This window comes from Diospyros lotus, chromosome 5, assembly GCF_014633365.1.
Source record: "Diospyros lotus cultivar Yz01 chromosome 5, ASM1463336v1, whole genome shotgun sequence".
In the NCBI taxonomy this organism is placed as follows: domain Eukaryota; kingdom Viridiplantae; phylum Streptophyta; class Magnoliopsida; order Ericales; family Ebenaceae; genus Diospyros; species Diospyros lotus.
The window spans coordinates 23,219,585-23,240,187 of NC_068342.1; the positions used below are offsets into that span (position 1 = coordinate 23,219,585).

Below are 20,603 nucleotides of genomic sequence, written 5' to 3' on the forward strand. Positions count from 1 at the left end.
ATTTTTTTTTATTAACGCACAATCACGAACGCTCTCGCTATTTGACCTCACGATTTCAACAATAAAGGTAAATCAAAAAATCCAACAAGCAAGTTTCGATCCCTAGTATAACCGTAAACATGAGAGCGACAAGTATTTTTCATTTTACAGGGTCACTTCTTGCTTGCTGAATTATCTTCCAATTAGGGCTCAAACACAGAATTTGGGGTTCAAAGAATAATACCCCATCACATTCTTCCTTTGTCAATTAATATATACCCTAGAGGTATCATTGATATTTTTTAAAATGAGAGAGATGGGAAATAGGGAGACCATATTTTTTAAAATGAGAGAGATGGGAAATAGGGAGACCAGAGATAGAAAAATGATGATTGGTTTGAAAAATAAAAAAGTATCAAAATTGCATACGCATCTATATAAGATGCAAATTGGTTAGGATGAATATATAAATCGTTTTAAGCCAGGCCATTATTTATTAGATTTGGACCTAAAAGATGTAAAGCAATCTGATCCGGATCCAGGTCCAGATCTAGATCCAGATCCAGATCCAAACAATTAACTAGCCTGGTCTGGAGAATGAGTGTCGTCAAGCCAATACTTGGCATTGATACATGCGGATGCTAACTTGGTAGAATTTGTAATATTTATATAAATAATTATAAAATAAAGTGTTTTTTTAAAATAAGTTCTTAAATTATTATAGTATTTAAGGGAAATCCTTGTTTACGAAGGAGATGCAAGCGTTGGTATACAAATTGGATCGTTCAATTGTGCTTTCGGTTCGGGCAGTGTTCTGTCAATGATGAAGATCCAGCTGAATTCCATGGATTTAACAGAGGGATAGCCATAGCCACAGAGAACACGGAGAAGTGGAAGGCGCTTGTGCTAATTAAAGTGCTCGAGTTCATTGGTCTAGGCGAGGAATTGGAACACTTGTTGATTCCTTCTGGTCTTCTCGTGTTTGTCCCTGAAACCCAGTTCCGAGTGAGTAAAAATCTTTTCAGCAGCGTTCACCGATCAGGTCCTCGAAATCTATTAACCCTGGCTTCGGATATCTGGAAACGCCTTTTCCCGCCGCGAACCAGGAGGTCTTCCGCCGTACTGATGCCTCGTATCGGGTTTGGTCGGCGACCTAATCCTAATGTGGATCTGAACCTGTTCAAGTTATGCTCCGGCCTCAAAATTCTCGGTTACTTCATTATCATCCTCGTCGCTGCTATAATCGGTGTTTCCTATTACGCTGTCGTCGTCCTAACCTGGGGTCCCCAGTTGCTTGAAGGCGGCTTCAAATCGTGTCTGTCATTCACCATACTTGTCATCTTTCACGCCTTGGTAATACCATGTTTTTCATTTTCTGCCACTTTTTTGTTGACTACTTACGTACTAGAACTCCGACTTGTAGTTGTAGTTCATTTGGTTATACGAAATTTATGTAGTCCTACTGCCTTTCTTGAACTCCAAGATACTCAACAAGACGATTACATTACAGTTTCATACCAAAAGCAAAGATTTGGAGTTCCTTTTCATTCATATCTATTGTGGGTGAGAAGTACACTGTATTTGATAATGATGTTTTGAGGATAGACGACTACTTCCAGGCCCCTCCATCCCTGTAAAAGTGGGTATAATGAGTACTTCCCTGACCTTCATCTGGGGGTTAGTCTGAGGCATAAGTTAATGAAAAGAAAACTTATGGACAATTTAATCAACTTCAAGAGGCAAGAAGAGTTTTAACATGCATATAGTCATGTATTTCTGCCCTTAAGGTATGTATCTTTTTTATAGCAGTGGGCAACAGGAAAAAGTCTTTCTCAGATGGTCGTGTGTATAGATCTGCCTAGTTACCTTAAGTAACTGTCAGGACCTTGGGTGTATTGGGCTTACAGGAGAGCTGATTGTAGCAGATTAATTGAATAGTTAGCAGCTGTTATTTCTCTTATTAGCAGCTGTTATTTCAGTTGATTAGTTGTAGAATAGTTGTACATTTTCATTTACAACATGTAACTGAAAACTGAATATAGAGTAGGTATATAATGCTACTCAAGACTGTATTGAAGCTGTTCAGAAATAAGAAATCTGAAATTCCTCTCTTTCTCTTCAATTCTCCTTCTTCTTTCTCTTTTCCTCCCTCGTTCTCCATTCTGTTCTTCATCAAATCCTAGGTCAGGACAGGATCCTGACAATTGGTGTCAGAGTAGTCGGTTCTTGGATTGCTGCTATCCACAACAGCCTGTATCAGCAAGGTTAGGAGCTATGGCTGATGGAACGTGGTTGAAGCAATTTGAGGCACAGTTGCAATTGGTGAATGCGACTGTATCTGATCTCCAAGCATGAGTTGATTCACTGGAATCTGGATCTAGTCGAAATCATGATGCGATTCTTGTGCTGGACAGAAAATTTGAGGCTTCTATGGATGGATTAGCAACAAGATTGGACGGCTTCATGTTCATGTTCTCTAAACTGCCTCAGGTGAGTCTTTCTAATGATTTTCCTCCTAAGGAATGGACTGATCCAATCCTCCAAGGAAATGGAATAGTTCCTAGGTGTTGTTGCCAAAATATAACAATCTATTTTTACTTGTGGGTAGATGTGAAAGTCTTGGAAGTCGTGCCTTCAATGATGAGAATCTTAAAGAGCAACTGGATCTGGCAGACAAGAAGATCTGGTGATCCAATAGAGCTGATGGTCTGATAGGGCTGATGCTCTGGTGGGCTGATGACTTGGTGGATCTGGTGGATCTGGTAGATCTGGTGGACTGATGATCAGGTGGCCCAAGATAACCGAGTGACCTGAGGTGACCGAGTGGCCTTGGATAACTGAGTGACCTGAGGTAACCGAGTGGTCTTGGATAATCGAGTGACCTGAGGTAACCAAGTGGCCTTATATAACCGAGTGGCCTACAAAACGAGAGCACCGTTAGGGCGCAGGTGGGGGTCCCGCGCAAACTCTCCGATGCTTAAGTTAGATCTCGAGAGAAAATGCAAAATTGTACTTCAATAACTCAAGAGTGCGTACCTTGTGAAGGAGACGGGACCTTGTATTTATAGCGGAGGGTGAGGGAGGCCTCGCGATAATTTCGGCGAGGATCTCGCGGCCCGCTCCGGAGATCTCGCGACCCGTTCCGAAGATCTCGCGGCCCATTTCAAGGATTTCAAAGCCCATTCGGCGGGGCGTCTGATGACGAGAGGGGGTCCACTCAGTTGCAAACGAGTGGACTATGAAAATGGCCGGGCTGGGGGTCACTTGGCATAACCGAGTGACCCCCCACTCGATTATGCCCCGAGGGGGATTGCTTGGCATAACTGAGTGGACCCCCACTCGGTTAGGCCGAGTTGGGGCACCCCACTCGGCATGACCGAGTGCCCCCCCCCCTATTCGGCATGACCGAGTGGCCCCCCACTCGGTTATGCCGAGCTGGGGCAGCCACTCGGCATAATCGAGTGGACCCATAACCGAGTGGGTCTTCTTCTTCCTCATGACATTTTTGCCTTCTCTTTCTTCAGCCATATTGGGGCCCACCTTTGATCAGGTCTTCACTTTACCGGGTACATCAATTGCTCCCTGCTTTTTTAGCCGAGAAGTCGGGTAGAAGAGTATAAAGTACCGAAAAATTTTAGCGCGCTTCTTGCCGCATTTTACTTATTTTCGGAAGATCATTTGTGCATGTTTGTTCTTTATTTTCTGCATTCGTCCGACAGCTTCGACGCTTTTTCAACTTTTGAGCCCCTATAAATAGGGCTCCAGGTCTTCATTTGATTCACATAAGGATTGGCCGTGGGTGTCTTCAGAACTCAAATTCTCTCAGGTCTCGGCGCATTTTCAGGCCTCGTCTCATTTCCATCCCTCGGGGTGAGGTTATTGGGCCACTCGGTCATGACCGAGTGGCTCTATTTTGCGGCCGAGCCCCACTCGGTCATGACTGAGTGGGCCCCCACTCGGTTATGACCGAGTGGTCATGATCTTGCAGTGCCTTCATCTGCTCCCGGCCACTTGTTGCCTCTTTACAGTGCTTCGCTCTTCTTTGTCTTGTACTGATGCCAGTGTTCTAAAAAGCGCTAGGCGCTAGTCGGGCGCCAGGCTGGGGCCTAGCGCCTAAGGCGCCTAGGCGGGGCCTAGGCGGAGCCTAGAAAACTGCTATTTTTTTTTATTTTTTAAATTTTGTAATGTAATTTGATGTTATTTTCAATTAAATCAAAGTTGAAAAGCATTAATAATGCAACATAAACCAATAATAAAAACATCAATATACTATAAGCAAGGAGCAGATTTTTTGCAAATATTATAGAATATATATAATTAATAATAAAAATTAAATATAAATCTAATAATTATATATAAATAGAAAAGAAAATGAAATAAAATAAAAAATAAAAAACATAAAAAAGAAACCAGAAACGCACAACCCACAAAGAGAGAGAGAGAGAGAGGGAGAGAGAGGTTACGAGTCGACGGAGATGGAGCTCAACGGCGAGGACAGGGGCGGGGGTGACGATGCTGAGGCAACGAGGACGAGGAGGACTTGACAGATAAGAGGCGGTAACGATGAAGCTTGGCGGCAAGGATGGAGCTAGACGCAGCAACGACGGTGAGCTACTGGCGGGTCGATGAAGCTTGGCGGCGTTGAGGCAGTAGCGTTGAGGTGAGAAGAGAGTGAAGAGGGGGGGACGCTAACAGGTTTGATTTATGATTTAGCAAAAAAAGCCCTAGGCGCGCTGGCCGACTAGGCGCTGCCTGGGCGCCCAAGCCGGACGTTTACTCAGGCCGGCGCCTAGGAGGCCCGACTAGGGCAATTTCGGGGCGGCCAGCGGCCGCCTAGCGGCTAGGCGGCGCCTAGCTCGATTTTTAGAACACTGACTGATGCTCTTACTTTGCCTACAGGTATTTGTTTACTGTGATCCTCCGTGTTTTCCACATTTTCAACATAATAAGGTAACGCTCTCAAGCCTTTTCAATATGTCAAGGAGAAGACCGGCATCACCCCCCGGCCCTGTGCACATTCCTGTCACTTCAAGTTCTCAGCTCCGGTACGGGGATTTCAAAAAGGTTTACGATGCCACCCCTTCGGGATATATGGTGAGGTATCCTCGTCTTGATGAATCGGACCCCTCCCAAGTGGATGAAGGCTCTATTGGTATTCATTTTGCGTCGTTTGAGATGGGACTCCATTTTCCTCTTCCGCCTTTTGCCATGGCGTGGTTGCGTCATTACAAGATTGTTCCAGCTCAACTTCACCCTAATGGTTGGGCCTAGTTGGTGGTTTTTTCCGTACTTTGTCATCAGCGGGATGTAGTCCCTTCCTTAATACTCTTCAGTTGCTTATATCGGTTACGAAAGGCTAGCAAAGACAGCCATCTTTATACACTCCAAAAGGTATCGGGTTTCGAACTGTTTAGTGCCCTTCCTAATAAGATCAATCGATTTGAAGAGCGATGGTTGGTGATAGAGCCTCCACCCTGTTGGGATGCTCCCATGCATTGGAATCATCATGATGCTAGCCAATGATTTCCTCCCTGCAAAAACGTTCGGGGAGTATATCGTTGTCTTGTGGGGATATTAACGGCGCAGGGTCCTGTTGATTTGCTGAGTCTCTTGAATTTAGAAAATTTTAGAGTCGTGGGTTGGGGGGTTGTTACGCCAACAGCTCCTCCTCAATCTTCTACGTTGTCCAACTGAGAAATGGAAGGAGTTGAGGAGGAGGAGATGAAAATGTTTGGGCAGTCTTCACGTCCTCCTTTCGATTCTCAGGAGGAAATCACTCATGGGGGTAGATTATCTTTTGCTATTGCCTTCCTTGTTCTATTATTGCATTATTTTTCCACATTAAATTATTTATGTTGGTTTTTGCAGAAATGGCTGGATTAGGTAGGCTGATGGAATTGCATAGACGTCATCGTGAAGAGGAGGCACGCATTGTGGCAACGATCGGGGTTTTTGCTCGTGGTGTCGAGGGATCTACGAGCTCTCGTCCTCCTCGGTCACGCAGACCTGCCGGAGTTTTGCCTACCAGGGTGGAAAGACGTCGTCGCCCGAGAGGTGACCATTCGAGTGTTGAAGTTCCTTCTCCTATGGAAAGCCCATCATCGACCCCTCTCTCCCGTGAAGAGACCATTGACATTCCATCTCCTGCTCTCAGTTTTTGAGGGGGGCGAAGTTCATCTTCTCGATTTGTTGGTGACATGGCCCGGGTGGAAGAAGAATGTCGCCACCCTGTGATTCCCAACAGGAAGGATAGCCGTCGTCTGGAGGGCGAGAAATCAATGAAACCGCCTCTTATACTTCCCGTTCCCGGCGAGGTGAGACATACTATGATTCTCGAGGATGGTACGAAGCTTAGTAGTCGAGACTTTCAGGTTTCCCCCGGGGTACTAGAGATAGACTCTGTTTCTGAACCCGGGATTGGTGCCCGTCTCATTTATTCCATTATTCTCCCTCGAGATGAACGGCGATTTATTGGCAGTAATCATGCTCAAGCTAGAGATGAAGCGGAGCAGTTCCTGGTGCAAGGGTTCAGGGAATCGTTGCTTCCAATGCCAAGGAAAGGACATATCGTGAGCAGGGAGACGCACAGATGTCAGACTGGAGGAACCGCCAATCTACTTGGAATGAAGAACGCCAAGAGCTAAAGTGTCGCGCTCATCGGGCGGAGGTCGGGAAGAGAAATGTAGAGGCAGAGATTGAGCGTATGTGTGCTCGGCTGTCCGAGGTTGCTGTTGGTACCTCGGGCCTTCAAGGGGAAATCCAAGATTTACGTTCTAAGCTAGAAGCTGAAGAACACAAGAACGTTGGGTTGATGATGAAGCATGAAGCACTTTTGCAAGAACACTCTCTACACCTAGATGAACTGAAGATAAGTCGTAGGGACGCTTGTGCTATTCGGGCTGAAGCGGTGAAGGAATATCGTCTTTCAACCGATTGCCAAGGTAGGAAGGGGAAATATGCTTCAGGCTTTCTGAAGTATGGATTTTATCTGGCATGTGCCTATCTAGAATCTCAGCGCCCGGGAGAGACTTTTCCTAAACTTCTGCTTACTCTCGAAGTTGAGGAATCTACTCAAGTGGGTTGGCGTCAGTATGAGCCGGATGACCCTTTGAGTCATTCTTCTTACTTGGATTCTTATTTGGTGGATGACTTGGAAAATCTGACGGACCCATGGAATTCGTTTCCTTTCAACCGTGGGGGAGAAGGTGTGGTGGACGACCCCGAAGCGATTGAAGAGGATCTTGGCGCAGCTGTTGAAGATGTGCCACATACGGATAAGGTTGAGGAAGGGGTACTTCCTGAGATTCTTGTTGCATCATTCAGGTCTACTAAGCGCTCCTCTCGCAAGTTTCGCTCCTGCGAGTAGATCCTCATTGTTGTTTGCTTCTCGTCCTTGTTTGTTGTTTTTGTTTTTTTTTTTGTACTCTCGGTTGTTTCTACTGCAATGAGATTTGTCGCTTTATCACTGAATATTTTCTTCTTTGTTCTACTCAACATGCTCTGCTCCTTACCGCTTAATTCATTCCTTTATTGTTGATCTTAGTGATACAAGGTCAGGGCTTTTCTTTCGTTGTTGGGCCGCATGCGGAGTGGCGAGCTTGAGCGTATTTTACCTCGTTGTTGGGCCATAAGCGGGGCAACGGGTGTGAGCATATTTAACCTCGTTGTCGGGCCATAAGCGGGGCAACGGGCTAGATCGCATTTTACCTCGTTGCTGGGCCATAAGCAGGGCAACGGGCTAGATCGCATTTTACCTCGTAGCCGGGCCATAAGTGGGGCAACGAGTTAGATCGCATTTTACCTCGTAGCCGGGCCATAAGCGGGGCAACGGGTGTGAGCGTATTTTTTCTCGTTGCCGGGTGTTGCCGTAATGCGTGCCTTCTCTTCACGATGACATCTACGCAATTCCATCAGCCTACCTAATCCAGCCATTTCTGCAAAAACCAACATAAATCATTTAATGTGGAAAAATAATGCAATAATGGAATAAGGAAGGCAATAGCAAAAGATAATCTACCCCCAGGAGTGATTTCCTCCTGAGGATCGAAAGGAGGATGTGAAGATTGCCCAAGCATTTCCATCTCCTCCTCTTCGACTCCTTCCATTTCTCGTTGGATAGCGTAGAAGATTGAGGAGGACCAGTTGGCGTAATAAAACCCCCCAACCCGCGACTCTGAAATTTTCTAAATTCAAGAGACTCAGCAAATCAACAGGACCTTGTGCCATTAATATCCCCACAAGACGACGATATACGCCCCGAACGTCTTTGCAAGGAGGAAATCCTTGGCTAGCATCATGATGATTCCAATGCATAGGAGCATCCCAACCAGGTGGAGGCTCTATCACCAACCATTGCTCTTTAAATCGATTGATCTTGTTAGGAAGGGCACTAAACAGTTCGAAGCCCGATATCTTTTGGAGTGTATAAAGATGGCGGTCTTTGCTAACCTTTCGTAATCGATAGAAGCAACTGAAGAGTATCATGGAAGGGACTACATCCCGCTGATGACAAAGTACGGAAAAACCCACCAACTGGGCCCAACCATTAGGGTGAAGTTGAGCTGGAACAATCTTGTAATGACGCAACCACGCCATGACAAAAGGCGGAAGAGGAAAGTGGAGTCCCATCTCAAACGAAGCAAAATGAATACCAATAGAGCCTTCATCCACTTGGGAGGGGTCCGGTTCATCAAGACGAGGATACCTCACTATATATTCTGAAAGGGTGGCATCGTAAACCTTTTCGAAATCCCCGTACCAGAGCCGAGAACTTGAAGTGACAGGAATGTGTGCAGGGTCGGGGGGTGATGCCGGTCTTCTCCTCAACATATTGAAAAGGTTTGAGAGCGTTACCTTGTTATGTTGAAGAGGTGGAAAACACGGAGGATCACAATAAACAAATACCTGCAGGCAAAGTAAGAGTATCAGTACAAGACAAAGAAGAGCGAAGCAATGTAAAGAGGCAATAAGCGGCCGGGAGCAGATGAAGGTGCCACAAGATCATGACCACTTGGTCATGACCGAGTGGGCCTCAGCCGCAAAATAGGGCCACTCGGTCATGGCCACCGAGTGGCCCAATAACCTTGCGCTGAGGGATGAAAATGAGACGAGGCTTGAAAATGCACCGAGACTTGAGAGAATTTGAGTTTTGAAGACACCCACAACCAATCCTTATGTGGATCAAATGAAGACCTGGAGCCCTATTTATAGGGGCTCAAAAGATGAAAAAGCGTCAAAGCTGTCGGACGAATGCAGAAAATAGAAAGAGCAAACATACACAAATGATCTTCCGAAGATAAGTAAAATGCGGCAAGAAGCACGCTAAAATTTCCCGGTACTTTATGCTCTTCTACCTGACTTCTTGGCTAAAAAAGCAGGGAGCAATTGATGTACCCGGTAAAGTGAAGACGATACCTGATCAAAGGTGGGCCCCAATATGGCTAAAGAAAGAGAAGGCAAAAATGTCTTGAGGAAGAAGGAGACTAACTCGGCATAACCGAGTGGGGGGCCACTCGGTCATGCTGAGTGGGGTGCCCCAGCTCGGCCTAACCGAGTGGGGGTCCACTCAAATATGTCGAGCGATCCCCCTCGGGGCATAACCGAGTGGGGGGTCACTCGGCTATTTTCATGGTCCACTCATTTGTAACCGAGTAGAACCCCAGCTCGGCCATTTTCATGGTCCACTCATTTGTAACCGAGTAGACCCCCTCTTGTCATCAGACGCCTCGTCGAATGGGCTTTGAAATCTTTGAAATAGGCCGCGAGATCTTTGGAGCGGGTCGCGAAATCCTCGCCGAAATTATCGCGAGGCCTCCCTCACCCTCCGCTATAAATACAATGTCCCGTCTCCTTTACAAGGTACGCACTCTTGAGTTATTGAAGTACAATTTTGCATTTTCTCTCGAGATATGACTTAAGCATCGGAGGGTTTGTGCAGGACCCCCATTCGGTTATACAAGGCCACTCGGTTACCTCAGGTCACTCGGTTATCCAAGGCCACTCGGTTGCCTCAGGTCACTCGGTTATCAAAGGCCAATCGGTCACCTCAGGTCACTCGGTTATCTTGGCCCACCAGATCACCAGATCCACCAAGTCATCAACCCATCAGAGCATCACCCTATCAGACCATCAGCTCTGTTGGATCACCAGATCTGCTTGTTTGCCAGATCCAGTTGCTCTTTAAGATTCTCATCATTGAAGGCACGACTCCCAAGACTTTCACATCTACCCACAAGTAAAAATAGATTGTTGTATTTTGGCAACAACACTTGAAAAGCTAGTTCTTCGGAGTTTGAAATTGAACCTGCTGTACTTGGAGAAAATATAGTTGAAAGAGTTGTAGAAAGAAGGCGGGAAGTGTGGGTAGCATCTAATCAGCCTTATTTTCCATTGCCAAAGTTGGAAATACCAATGTTTGATGGCAAGAACCCTAGGTGGTGGGTAAGGAGATGTCAGAAATTTTTCAATTTTACAACATAGGGGAGTCTCAAAAGGCTAACCTGGCTTCAGCTTACTCGAACAATACTGCTGATGCACAGTATCAAAGGTGGGCAAGGCTTAGAGAAGAATGTGTTTGGCAAGACTCTATGGAAGAATTTTGCGAGAGATTTGGGGACAAGAATATGACTGATGTTATAGAAGAATTCAATTAGTTAAGACATGTTGGAACGGTTTTGGATATCAAACCAAGTTTGAAGAATTTAAATCACTAATGATCATTACCAACCCCTCACTTTTGGAAGCATGTTTTGTTTCAAGTTTTTTAAGTGGCCTTAGTGAAGAACTTAGGCCAACAATGAAGTTGCTGCAACCTACAACAGTCAAGCAGGCAACAAAAAAGGCAAAATTGCAGGAATTGACAGTAGATGCCATATTCAAGAAGCATCTAAAAGGACCAATTTTTTCTTATTCAAGTACTCATTCTATGGTCTCTTTTGCACCCAATTAACAACACTTGGGAATATTTTCAGGATCTCCTAGCTCAATTTCCTAGAGCTGCTTAGTTTCTTTGATTTTCTTGAGGACAAGAAAGTTTTGAAGGGAAGGAAAATGTCAAGACCTTGGGTGTATTGGGCTTACAGGAGAGTATTAGGTTCCTAGGGCTAGCCTAGGGTTTGTAATGGAAATTGGAAGGGATTGAGGGATTTAGAGTTAGAAAAGGAGGGAGATTAGACAAAAAGGGAGGGATGATGAACAAAATTGAGGTAGAAGATCGAGAGAGAATAGAGAATTGAGCAGGAAGATTCGAGATTCAATTATCATCCAAAAACATAAGGTGGTGTTCTCTTCGTGTTTCAATTTTGAGTTTTGAGTTTTGAATTCATTTTCAGTTTTGTGTTTTGAGTGTTTGTTTTAAAATTTTTAAAAACACGTTTTTTTTGTCATTCTGAAAAACTATTTCTCAAAACAGAAAATTAGAAAACGCGTTTGTTTTGAAATTTTAAAAACGATTTTTTTTTGTTATTATGATATTTTATTCAATGAATTTGATTCAAAGTAAATTATAAACATTTATTAGTAAATTGTAAATTTGATTCAAATACTTTAAATTATAAAATAAAATTCAAATAAAATAAAACCAAAAAAATCAAAATTTTAGAAAAATTATTAAAAAATTTAATACAAAAAAATCATATTATATCTTCAATTTAATATTTAAATAAAAAAAAAAAAAAGAAACCAAATCACAAGGGGAGGGGAGTCGCAGCAATCAACCCATCTTCTTCTATCTCAGCATCTTAGGGTTTTTTGCGCATCCTAGTGCCGCCGCTGCCTCCGCCTCTTTCTTTCATAGTCGGCCGCCTCTGTTTCTTTTCCTCATCATCGCCGATCGCCCCATCTCCTTCCTCACCCATCATCGCCGCTCACTTTTTTCCTAAATAGCGGCCACAAAGGCTGTTGTTCAAAAAGAAATGGGGGAGGAGACCAACGTCGTGGCCGAGAAGGAGCAACTCAACCAGTCGGCCATTGCAATGTCTTTAAACCATCGATTGGCGAACGATGACGACTAAGACGATGGCCCACGATGGAGAAGGCAGCAAGGCCCATGTTCGCCGGTGACACCGATCGGATCTGTTTTCTGCCATGGCGAGAAGAGAGGAGAGGAGAAAGGAAAGAAGAGAGGAGAGAGAGGGGACTGTTGGTCTGCGCGGTGGGGGGTGGGGGAGGCACGTGTTTTCCGTGTTTTGGTGTTTTGGGTGAGTTTTCATTGAAAACATCCAAATGTTGTTTTGGGTTTCCTTTACAAGTTTTTTTCTTATTTTTGAAAATGCATTTTTGAAAACAGAAAAGAGAACGCGTTTTTAGTATTTTGAAAAACTGAAAACTCAAAACGAGTTGAAAACAGTAAAGAGAACAGGCCCTAATATTCTCTAAGTGATATAACCTATTTATATGTTGTTCCAACCTATTCAACTGAAATGTACAAACTGCTACAACAAAGTACAACTAAAAAGAAAGACATCTAATAGCTATTACTACTATACCTTTGGATCATGGCAATTTTCCCTTCCTTGAGAGAGTTCTTATCCCCAAGAACTTGTAGCAATTGGCCCATTGCTTCAGCCAATCCTGACTTGCTCTTCTTCTTACTTTCCATCCTCTAGTCCTTCCATATATAATAACTGTTTCTTGCACCGGTGGCCTGGGTTAAATCACATGAGTAGGAGAATTTGAAGGCCAGTTGTACATTTTCAGTTATAACTTGTAATTGAAAACTGAATATAGAGTAGTAATTGAAAACTGAATATAGAGTAGCTATATAATGCTACTCAAGACTGTATTGAAGCTGTTGAGAAATAAGAAATCTGAAATGTTATCCAAAAATGTTTGGCCAACCCTAGGTCGAGATAGGATAACATTCACAGTAAATCATCCAAAAATGTTATCCAAAACGTTAGTGTTTTTCCTAGTTATAAGACCTGAAGCTTTCTTGAACTTGAGTTGAATTTTCCTTCCACAACTGCCTCAAGATTCCTCTAATGGGAGATGGAGGTTTGCTTGGCCAACATTTTCAACTTTCAACATTAAGCTCTTGGACATAATATGGACTTGTTTGTTTGTTTCCTACTAAATGGTCCCAATGGTCTGGGATTAATCTGCACAGAATTGTTAATATCATAAGTTTAATGAGAGGAGGTTGGGAAGCTCTTCAATCTCTTGGAAGGTAAGGCAAGGAGTAATTTCTTCTAGTCATGGAGTTACTTGTAAGAGCTAAAGATGGAAGGGTAGATCACCTTAGGCAATGTGCGAAATACTCCGCATGTGTCTCTGGTTTATTGCATTTGGCGAGAACAGAACCATAGAGGGTCCTTAGACAAACAATAGGACCTAAGGGCAATCGTCAAGCAAATATTGGGGATTGTCTGATTTTGACTCTTATCGGTGTCTCTCTATGTTCCTGTTGTGAATTCTACAAAACTCCTGATATACATCTCAGTTGTTTTCAATTTGTTTTCTTTTTGTCTTTTTTTTCTTTCTTTTTTTAAGTTGTTTTTTTTTTTTTGATAAGTTGAACTCCTCTTTCGAGTTGAGTTAATTTCCTTAAACATTTCTAGTTTTAAAGGAGTTCCTCCTATTCATAGTCTATCTCAAATTCGAATAAAGAAGGGTTGTGTTTTGTAGCTGACAATTATTGTAAACATATTAGATATTATATATGGATTCTAGACAAAATAATAAATTGTTGGGGCATTACCCTCTTTGCAACATGCTTTATCACCTGTGTCCCGTGAACATGATTTAGGACCACTGTATCCATGCCTGGATGCAGTGTTAAATTGTCAAGGGTTCTCACATTTTCATAGATGAATGTGATTAAAAAAATTTAGCTCAAGACCAAAGGCTAAAGATTAAATGTTGGAATGTCGCAACTTTTATTTAGAAATATATGGAAATGGTGGATATGTATCACGATTCTAGGGTTTGTCTAGGGTTTGAATAGGAATTTGGAAGAAATCGAGGGGGAATTAGATTCAAAGAGAGGGAGATAACAACAAGAATAGAGGGAGAAATACAGACAAAACAGAGAACAAGAGAGGATCAGAGAGATCGGGAGAGAGATCAGAACAATTGAGAGGGAAATCAGATTTAAATTATCATTCAACTGTATCCATTCTCTAACTCATCTAGCCTATTTATAGGTTGGTAATTGAAAGATACAAACACGAACAACTTACAGTACAATATAGTAATGCATTTAACTAACTATTATTATATTTACAATTATAGCCTCGGCGTCATGACAATGTGATGATTAGAAGAATTATTTGCCTTAAAGAGCAAGATGGGTTGGTGACAAGGCTTAAATTTAACAGTCTTTGGTATTCATGGCAGGATCACATGATAAATTGAGTAGGTGTTATTTTGCATAAGATTTAAAGGATGAGGTAGTCAGATACAAAGAAGTTGGGAGATAGGAGTATCATAGTTAAAGTTGCTTTGGGAAAAGAAAAACTTTGAATAATTGGTACATATGCACTACAAGTTAGGTAGGGAGAAGATATAAAGGCGAAATTTTGAAAGGATTTGGAGCGATTTGCGAAGAATACTTAGAAAATAGAAGATCATTATTGGAGGTGAATTAAAGTGTTATGTGGGTGGAGAAGTATAAAGATGTGCATGGAGATTATGTCTTTGGAGAAAGAAATAATGAGGGAAAGTTATTTTGGATTTTCTCACTTTAGAGGTGACCCGTGGTAGGAATGATAAAAGTTGCTCTTTTGTGATTAAAAAGTTAGGAGTTTGAGTTGTGAAAATAACCTCTTTGTAAAGTAATGGAAAGAATGTATACAAAAATGGCCACCCCAAACCTCATAAATTAGGGAGTGTTATGTATTGGGGATGCCATTTAGCCATATATAAAAAATGGCTAATCAACTACGCAAATAGACCATTTTCTTATGAGATATCAGGATTGGTTATCTTGTAAGGATTGGAAATTTATACTAGGAGAGTGCTATACTACCCAACATAGGCCTATGGTCCTTTGACATCCATGTTAAAAAAAAAAAGGAGAATTAAAAGAATTGTAAAACACTATGCCCAAGACTCAATTGTGGGATTTGGAAGGTAAAACTATTTTCAAGTAAGAAGCAAGATAGTGTGGGAGGAAGATTTAACAAAAATACGAGCAAATTTTGGACAAAAGTGTAAAATCCAATCTGGAACAATTAGATGAAACTTAGGGTTCAAGAAAACCTTGAATGTTGAATTAGAATAAAAAGGCTGCATAGAAATGTCTCAGAAAGCTATTTATACTAGGTGTTACTGTGATAATGAATCCTTTCTGTTGATAACAAAGCAATCCTTCTAATCTTCTCCATCCATCTATATTAAACGTCACATGCTAGTCACATGACTACTTGTAAAGCTAATAATTTTGAATACTAACTAAAACCTAATAAATTAAATACTAACCATAACTAAAGACAGTAAAAAAAAAAAAAAAAAACAAAAAACAAAAAGAACACTTATAAATCAAAGAATATGCTCCTGCATCAAAAAGTTTGTGGCAGAAAAGATTGAACTATATGGAGATGCTAACCCAATGTGGATTGAGATAGAAACTGCCATTCAACACACAAAAATTAATCTAAGTGAGTTGATGGAAGAGCCTCAAATCAAGAGAGTCTTGGTGTTAAAATGTCGGGTTACAAGAAAAATTAAAGCAAATAGAGCTTCTTACAGGACATGATGTAAATGTCCAAACACAAAAACTTGAAGAGGTATATCTTGGCAAAAAAGGAAGTCAATGAAACAAAATCAGAAGCTCATGAAATTTATTTTGTTAACTTGACATAAAAGATGGAAAAAGAGATATATTGAAGCTGACTAAGTGCATAAGAGAAAAAGAAAAAAGTGTTGGTAAACGAAGGGTGATCAAGGAGAGATGAAAAGAGTATTTTACTATTTTTCAAGGTAATATTGAACATTATGTTTGAATGTCTTTATAATTGTGAAGAAGATAAGAATAGAATGTTTAATGCACTTATTTGTGTAAATGAAGTGAATAAAGGTGAAGAATGATAAAGCAGTTGGACCAGATAATTACCAATACAAGCATAGAAATGCATGAGAGAGAGAGAGCCATAAAAATGGTTAACAAAATTATACATTCTGATCCTTATTGAAGAGGATGCCTGAATGGAGAAAGAACATTCTTTACAGGAGATTCCAAAAATTGTAAGAATTATAAGAGATCAAGCTAATGAGGTAACACCATGAATCTTTTGGAGAACACGATTTAAGAGAGTTAAGGAAAGAAACTAAGGTATCAGAAAATCAATTTAGTTTTGTGCTTAGTAGGTCTACAATGAAAGCTCCAAGCTATCTGTGTACTAAGGCGCCTAATAAACAAGTGTAAAGAAAAATAAAAAGATTTGTATATAGAAAAAACTTGAGAAAAGCCTATGATAAAGTTCTCAAACTAATTTTGTGGAGGGTTTTAGAAAAAGAAAGGAGTCCAGATTGTGTATATTCAAGTTGTTAAGGACATGATCATCGAGCAGAAATGTGTGTTATATCTTGCAGAAGAGACATTGAAGCCTTTCTGATTACAATTGGGTTACATGGAGGATTCGCACTAAGCTCTTACTTTGTTTTTGTAATGGATGAACTCACATAGCACTTTCAAGAAAAGGTGTCTTGAGGTATGCTATTTGTAGGAGATGTTGTAATGGATGAACTCATTGATTTTATCTATTTTATTTTGCAGCTTGTATTGCTGCTTTGGTGCTACTTCATGGTGGTCTTTTGTGACCCTGGATCTGTTCCTCCAAACTGGAGACCAGTAAGTGAGGGGAATTTGGAAGAGGGTAGCTCTATGCCATTGTCGGATTGCATGACATCTGAGAGTTTGGATTCTACAATTTCTTCTTCAGATGCACCACAAAGGAGATCTGCAGTAAGCTATTGCATCCATTGTGAAAATGGAAAGCCTCCACGATGCCATCATTGCTCTGTTTGTAAGCTCGGTCTTTTTCATACCATGATTTTGCTTCTGTCATGTTTTTCTTTTCTTCTAGGGTTAAGGTTGTCTTTTTCAGCTTGCAAGAAATGTGACTGGCTTCCAGATCTAATATTACTGTGATGTTTCCAAATTATTTGTTTTGTACCCTCACCAGTTTCTGCTGTATTTTTGCCAAAACATGTTCAAAGAACCATTCTATTAGCTCTCCAATCTATTTGTCTTGTTTGATCATTGTTATATTTCTTGGTTTGCATTACCAGGTTGAGTTAGCATCATATCCTAAAATTATCTGTCTCTATTATGTGTTTTGCAGGCCAAAGATGTGTCCTTAAGATGGATCACCATTGCATATGGGTGGTTAATTGTGTTGGAGCATGCAACTATAAGTTCTTTCTCCTTTTCCTGGTGATTTCATATTCCTCTCCCTTAATTGTTTTATGGCAAAAATGATTGTCTCAAGATGAGAAATAAAGTATCTTGATGCTTATTGTGCTATTTGATTATTTGGCTACAGTTCATGAATTTCTTAAGGCATCCAATTTAGAATGAGATATCTTGCAAGAATTACTGCACTTTATCAGGATGTCTAGGCTGAATGGATCTCATTTACAAAATTCATATTTGCTACTTCTTTTGGCTCGCTAAAAATAGTCTCTGATAGAAAGATGTTTAGCTTGCCATGCAGCACAAGTTTGAGGTAAAGCTCCACCTGCGAGCTCCAATGTCTTAATGACTAAAACTGATGTGGTTGTGTGAAATGGCTTTATGGCTGGTATTGAAGTTTTATACAAGTACATTTCCCTAAAGTATTTGCTTTAGGGTCATTGTGCATGAAGGAGCTAACCTTGAGTATATAATTAGGCAAATGATAGAATCTTGGAACAGTTTCTGGACAGTGGATAGCATCTGTAAATGGTGTCAGTGAATGGTAGAAGAGAGGACTGGAACTTGCTTCGTTGTCTCATATGCACTGTTTTCTGCTGTAACCTTTTCAAGTATTCACAGAAATAAAGATAGCTTGTGAGAGTTCCTATGTGCTTTTCTTTCTTGCTTCTGACATATGCATGTTACTTATTTATCGGCATATGATCTCCCAGCTCTATACATTTCTGGAGACAACAATGGATACTTTGGTATTGCTGCCCAGTTTCATAAAGTTCTTTGAAAAAGCCGTGACCCATTCTGCCTCTCCAGGCAATCTTGCAGTTACTTTTTTGGCATTTGGTAAATTCTTCTACTTCACATTTACTGTCATTTCCAACTTGTACTGACTACATTCTCATTAATTCTATATTTCTTACAGATTTTGTCCCTTTATGCAGTTTTGAATCTTGCTTTTGCACTGAGTCTTCTTTGTTTCATATCTATGCACGCGTCTCTTCTTTCTAGCAATACCACTTCGATAGAGGTAATCATGAGTCTTTGTTGTTGTATCCATCCTTGTATTCTTGCTCTACGAGATCTCAATATTAGCCCAGTCATGCTTATCAAAAATGCTAGTGGAGGCTTTCCCTCCCAGTTTTACAATGAAGTATTGGTGATGAATTTTTCTTGGGAAAAGCCGTTGTCGTTTCACTGTATGACTTCAAAATAGCCATTGGTCACATTTTGTTTGAAATGCAGTTGATTTAATTTTCATTGCCACACTAGAAGGATATGTCAGATGGCTGGCATACTTTTTAACCTAGAAATTATTCTGTCTCCTTTTGAGGGTAGAGCTGCAATCCCTGCAAGCAGCGGATAATAATAGCCTTGATTAACAAATACAATCATTTGTACCAGGTCTATGAGAAGAAAAAAGCTATCAGGTGGAAGTATGACTTGGGCCGGAAGAAAAACTTTGAGCAGGTGGAGCATGCTGGATGCTTTATATACTTTTTCTAATATTTTAGTGCTTTATGGTCTGAATGCAATTCATCAACATAATGAGTTTCTATCTTTTGCTTTTGGGCATTTTTTAATTGTTCCTGCGCAACATAAAGGAGAGTATTTGTGATCCAGAGAAACAGTAAGGAACAAATTGGGTATTCTAATAGCAAAGCTGTCCTTTTTGCAAGGGTACTTCGAAACAATAATCAACTAGAACATAATGCTTGTAGTAGATTTAATTTTCTAAGATACACTTGATGATTGCCACTTAAAGCATTATATCTAATCGAAGCATTATTATATGTTAAGAAAATTTCAAGGTGCAAGTTCAAATTTGAGTTGGATCATGGTGGGTAATAGGCCAGGCCACGCCAGGCCATTCCATTCTGATGTTCTCTTTTTGTTTCTGAAGGTTTTCGGTACTAAAAAGGCATTATGGCTGTTGCCCTTGTTCTCGAAGGAAGATTTGGAGAATATTCCAGCAATTCAAGGCCTAGATTTCCCAACACGTCCAGATGTCGTGGTGTAACGTGTTTTTACCTTCACTGGCAGTTGAGGACAGGAAGGTAAATTCCAGTGTACTATAATTTATTTCACTTGATAATATGTGGTAAATTCATCAATAATTCAATGTATCTTTTGGTCTCTATATGTCAGCGTGCGTTTGTAATATTCAACTTTTGAGGGGTGAGCTATTTTCGCCTTATGGATGGCTCTCCGTGCATCCATCATTAAGTAATACTTTGGGGGTGAAAGTTATCCAGCCTTGTATTTTCTTTCTTTTTGGCTATTGCTACAAGGCGATGGGTTTAATTAAATTTGTAAAATTTAGACATCGGTGGTCCTATTAATTCGTTGAGTTCGCTTGGAAATTTTAGGGTTTTATTATAAAAGTTGGGAAAAAATTGGAAAAGAGAAGGGGATTTGCTTTATTCAAGGGGATCAATTTGCAGATGAGCTCAAATCTTGAATTATATTTGATTGCTTGAAAAGTATGTGAAGGGCAATGACTTATATATAGAGTTTTTTTGATCAATTAGAATTTGCATTTCTTAATTTACGATAATCGCTAATAAGAAAATAATATACACTTAAGATATTTAATTTAATTCCTAAATTTAAGGAATCATAAGCAAAGATAATCAACTAACTTAAGGCAACTAATTAACCTCATCTAATTTAATCTCTCTAAAATTGAGGAATTTTATCATAATTAACCAAGATTTGTAATCTAAAATCAAAATCAAAATCAAAGAAACAATCAAATTTCTAAAATTTTAAAATCCTAACATTCTGCACCTCTTAAAAACAATTTTTGTTCTCAAGGTTGAGCAAGCAATGAACTATGGAATTCTTAACTTGCAAGTTATTTTTGGGATGATCATCCTTGTGCGACTTTTGATACTCGTGCCTTCAATTACATCAGGAGAGGTTAATCGTAGATTGGGTGATTAGCCCTTGCACAGAGTGAGGATTGAACTTGTAATTCATTAGATTGACATCAGTATATTGCTCATTCGATTGCTCGATTATGGCTTGAGGCGACTTACAAGTTCTTCTTCTTCTTCATGTGGTATCTTCTTCTTCATGTGGTATCTTTGATCGATAAACTTAGTCACGTGATTTTGTAAAGTTCTCTCTAGTCCATATATAAGTGCACTAAAAACCCATGTCATGCATTGTGAAAAAATATTTTTATTGCATGGCTACTAGCTGTAGTTGTGATGCTGTTGTCATGCCTTTCCCTGAGAACATTTGTTTTCCATTAAGAAAAAATTTCGTAATT

General features: G+C 40.7%; 1 protein-coding gene across 2 annotated transcripts; it reads left to right on the forward strand.

Annotated features, from left to right (window-relative positions):
- The first annotated feature begins 718 nt into the window (after nucleotides 1–718).
- Nucleotides 719–19,635, forward strand: LOC127801657 (probable protein S-acyltransferase 12). 2 transcript variants are annotated; one of them, XM_052336961.1, is made up of 8 exons: nucleotides 720–1,332; nucleotides 16,694–16,943; nucleotides 17,262–17,353; nucleotides 18,046–18,172; nucleotides 18,271–18,356; nucleotides 18,731–18,796; nucleotides 19,230–19,383; nucleotides 19,475–19,635. In XM_052336961.1, the coding sequence occupies exons 1-7, from the start codon at nucleotides 1,105–1,107 to the stop codon at nucleotides 19,344–19,346; spliced, it is 966 nt and encodes a 321-aa protein (XP_052192921.1). In that variant the 5' UTR covers nucleotides 720–1,104; the 3' UTR covers nucleotides 19,347–19,383; nucleotides 19,475–19,635. The 2 variants fall into 2 exon arrangements, 1 of the variants encoding a protein (XP_052192921.1); XR_008023111.1 differs by lacking the exon at nucleotides 19,475–19,635 and having other exon boundaries at nucleotides 719–1,332; nucleotides 18,252–18,356; nucleotides 19,230–19,312.
- The last annotated feature ends 968 nt before the right edge of the window (nucleotides 19,636–20,603 follow it).

What these genes read in the sequence shown, in the direction of transcription:
- LOC127801657 (XM_052336961.1), top strand. Translation starts at nt 1,105, where the DNA reads ATGCCTCGTATCGGGTTTGGTCGGCGACCTAATCCTAATGTGGATCTG. An exon ending in ATGCCATCATTGCTCTGTTT is followed by an intron (nt 16,944 to 17,261) that starts GTAAGCTCGGTC and finishes TGTGTTTTGCAG; the next exon opens with GCCAAAGATGTGTCCTTAAG. An exon ending in GGAAGAAAAACTTTGAGCAG is followed by an intron (nt 18,797 to 19,229) that starts GTGGAGCATGCT and finishes TTGTTTCTGAAG; the next exon opens with GTTTTCGGTACTAAAAAGGC.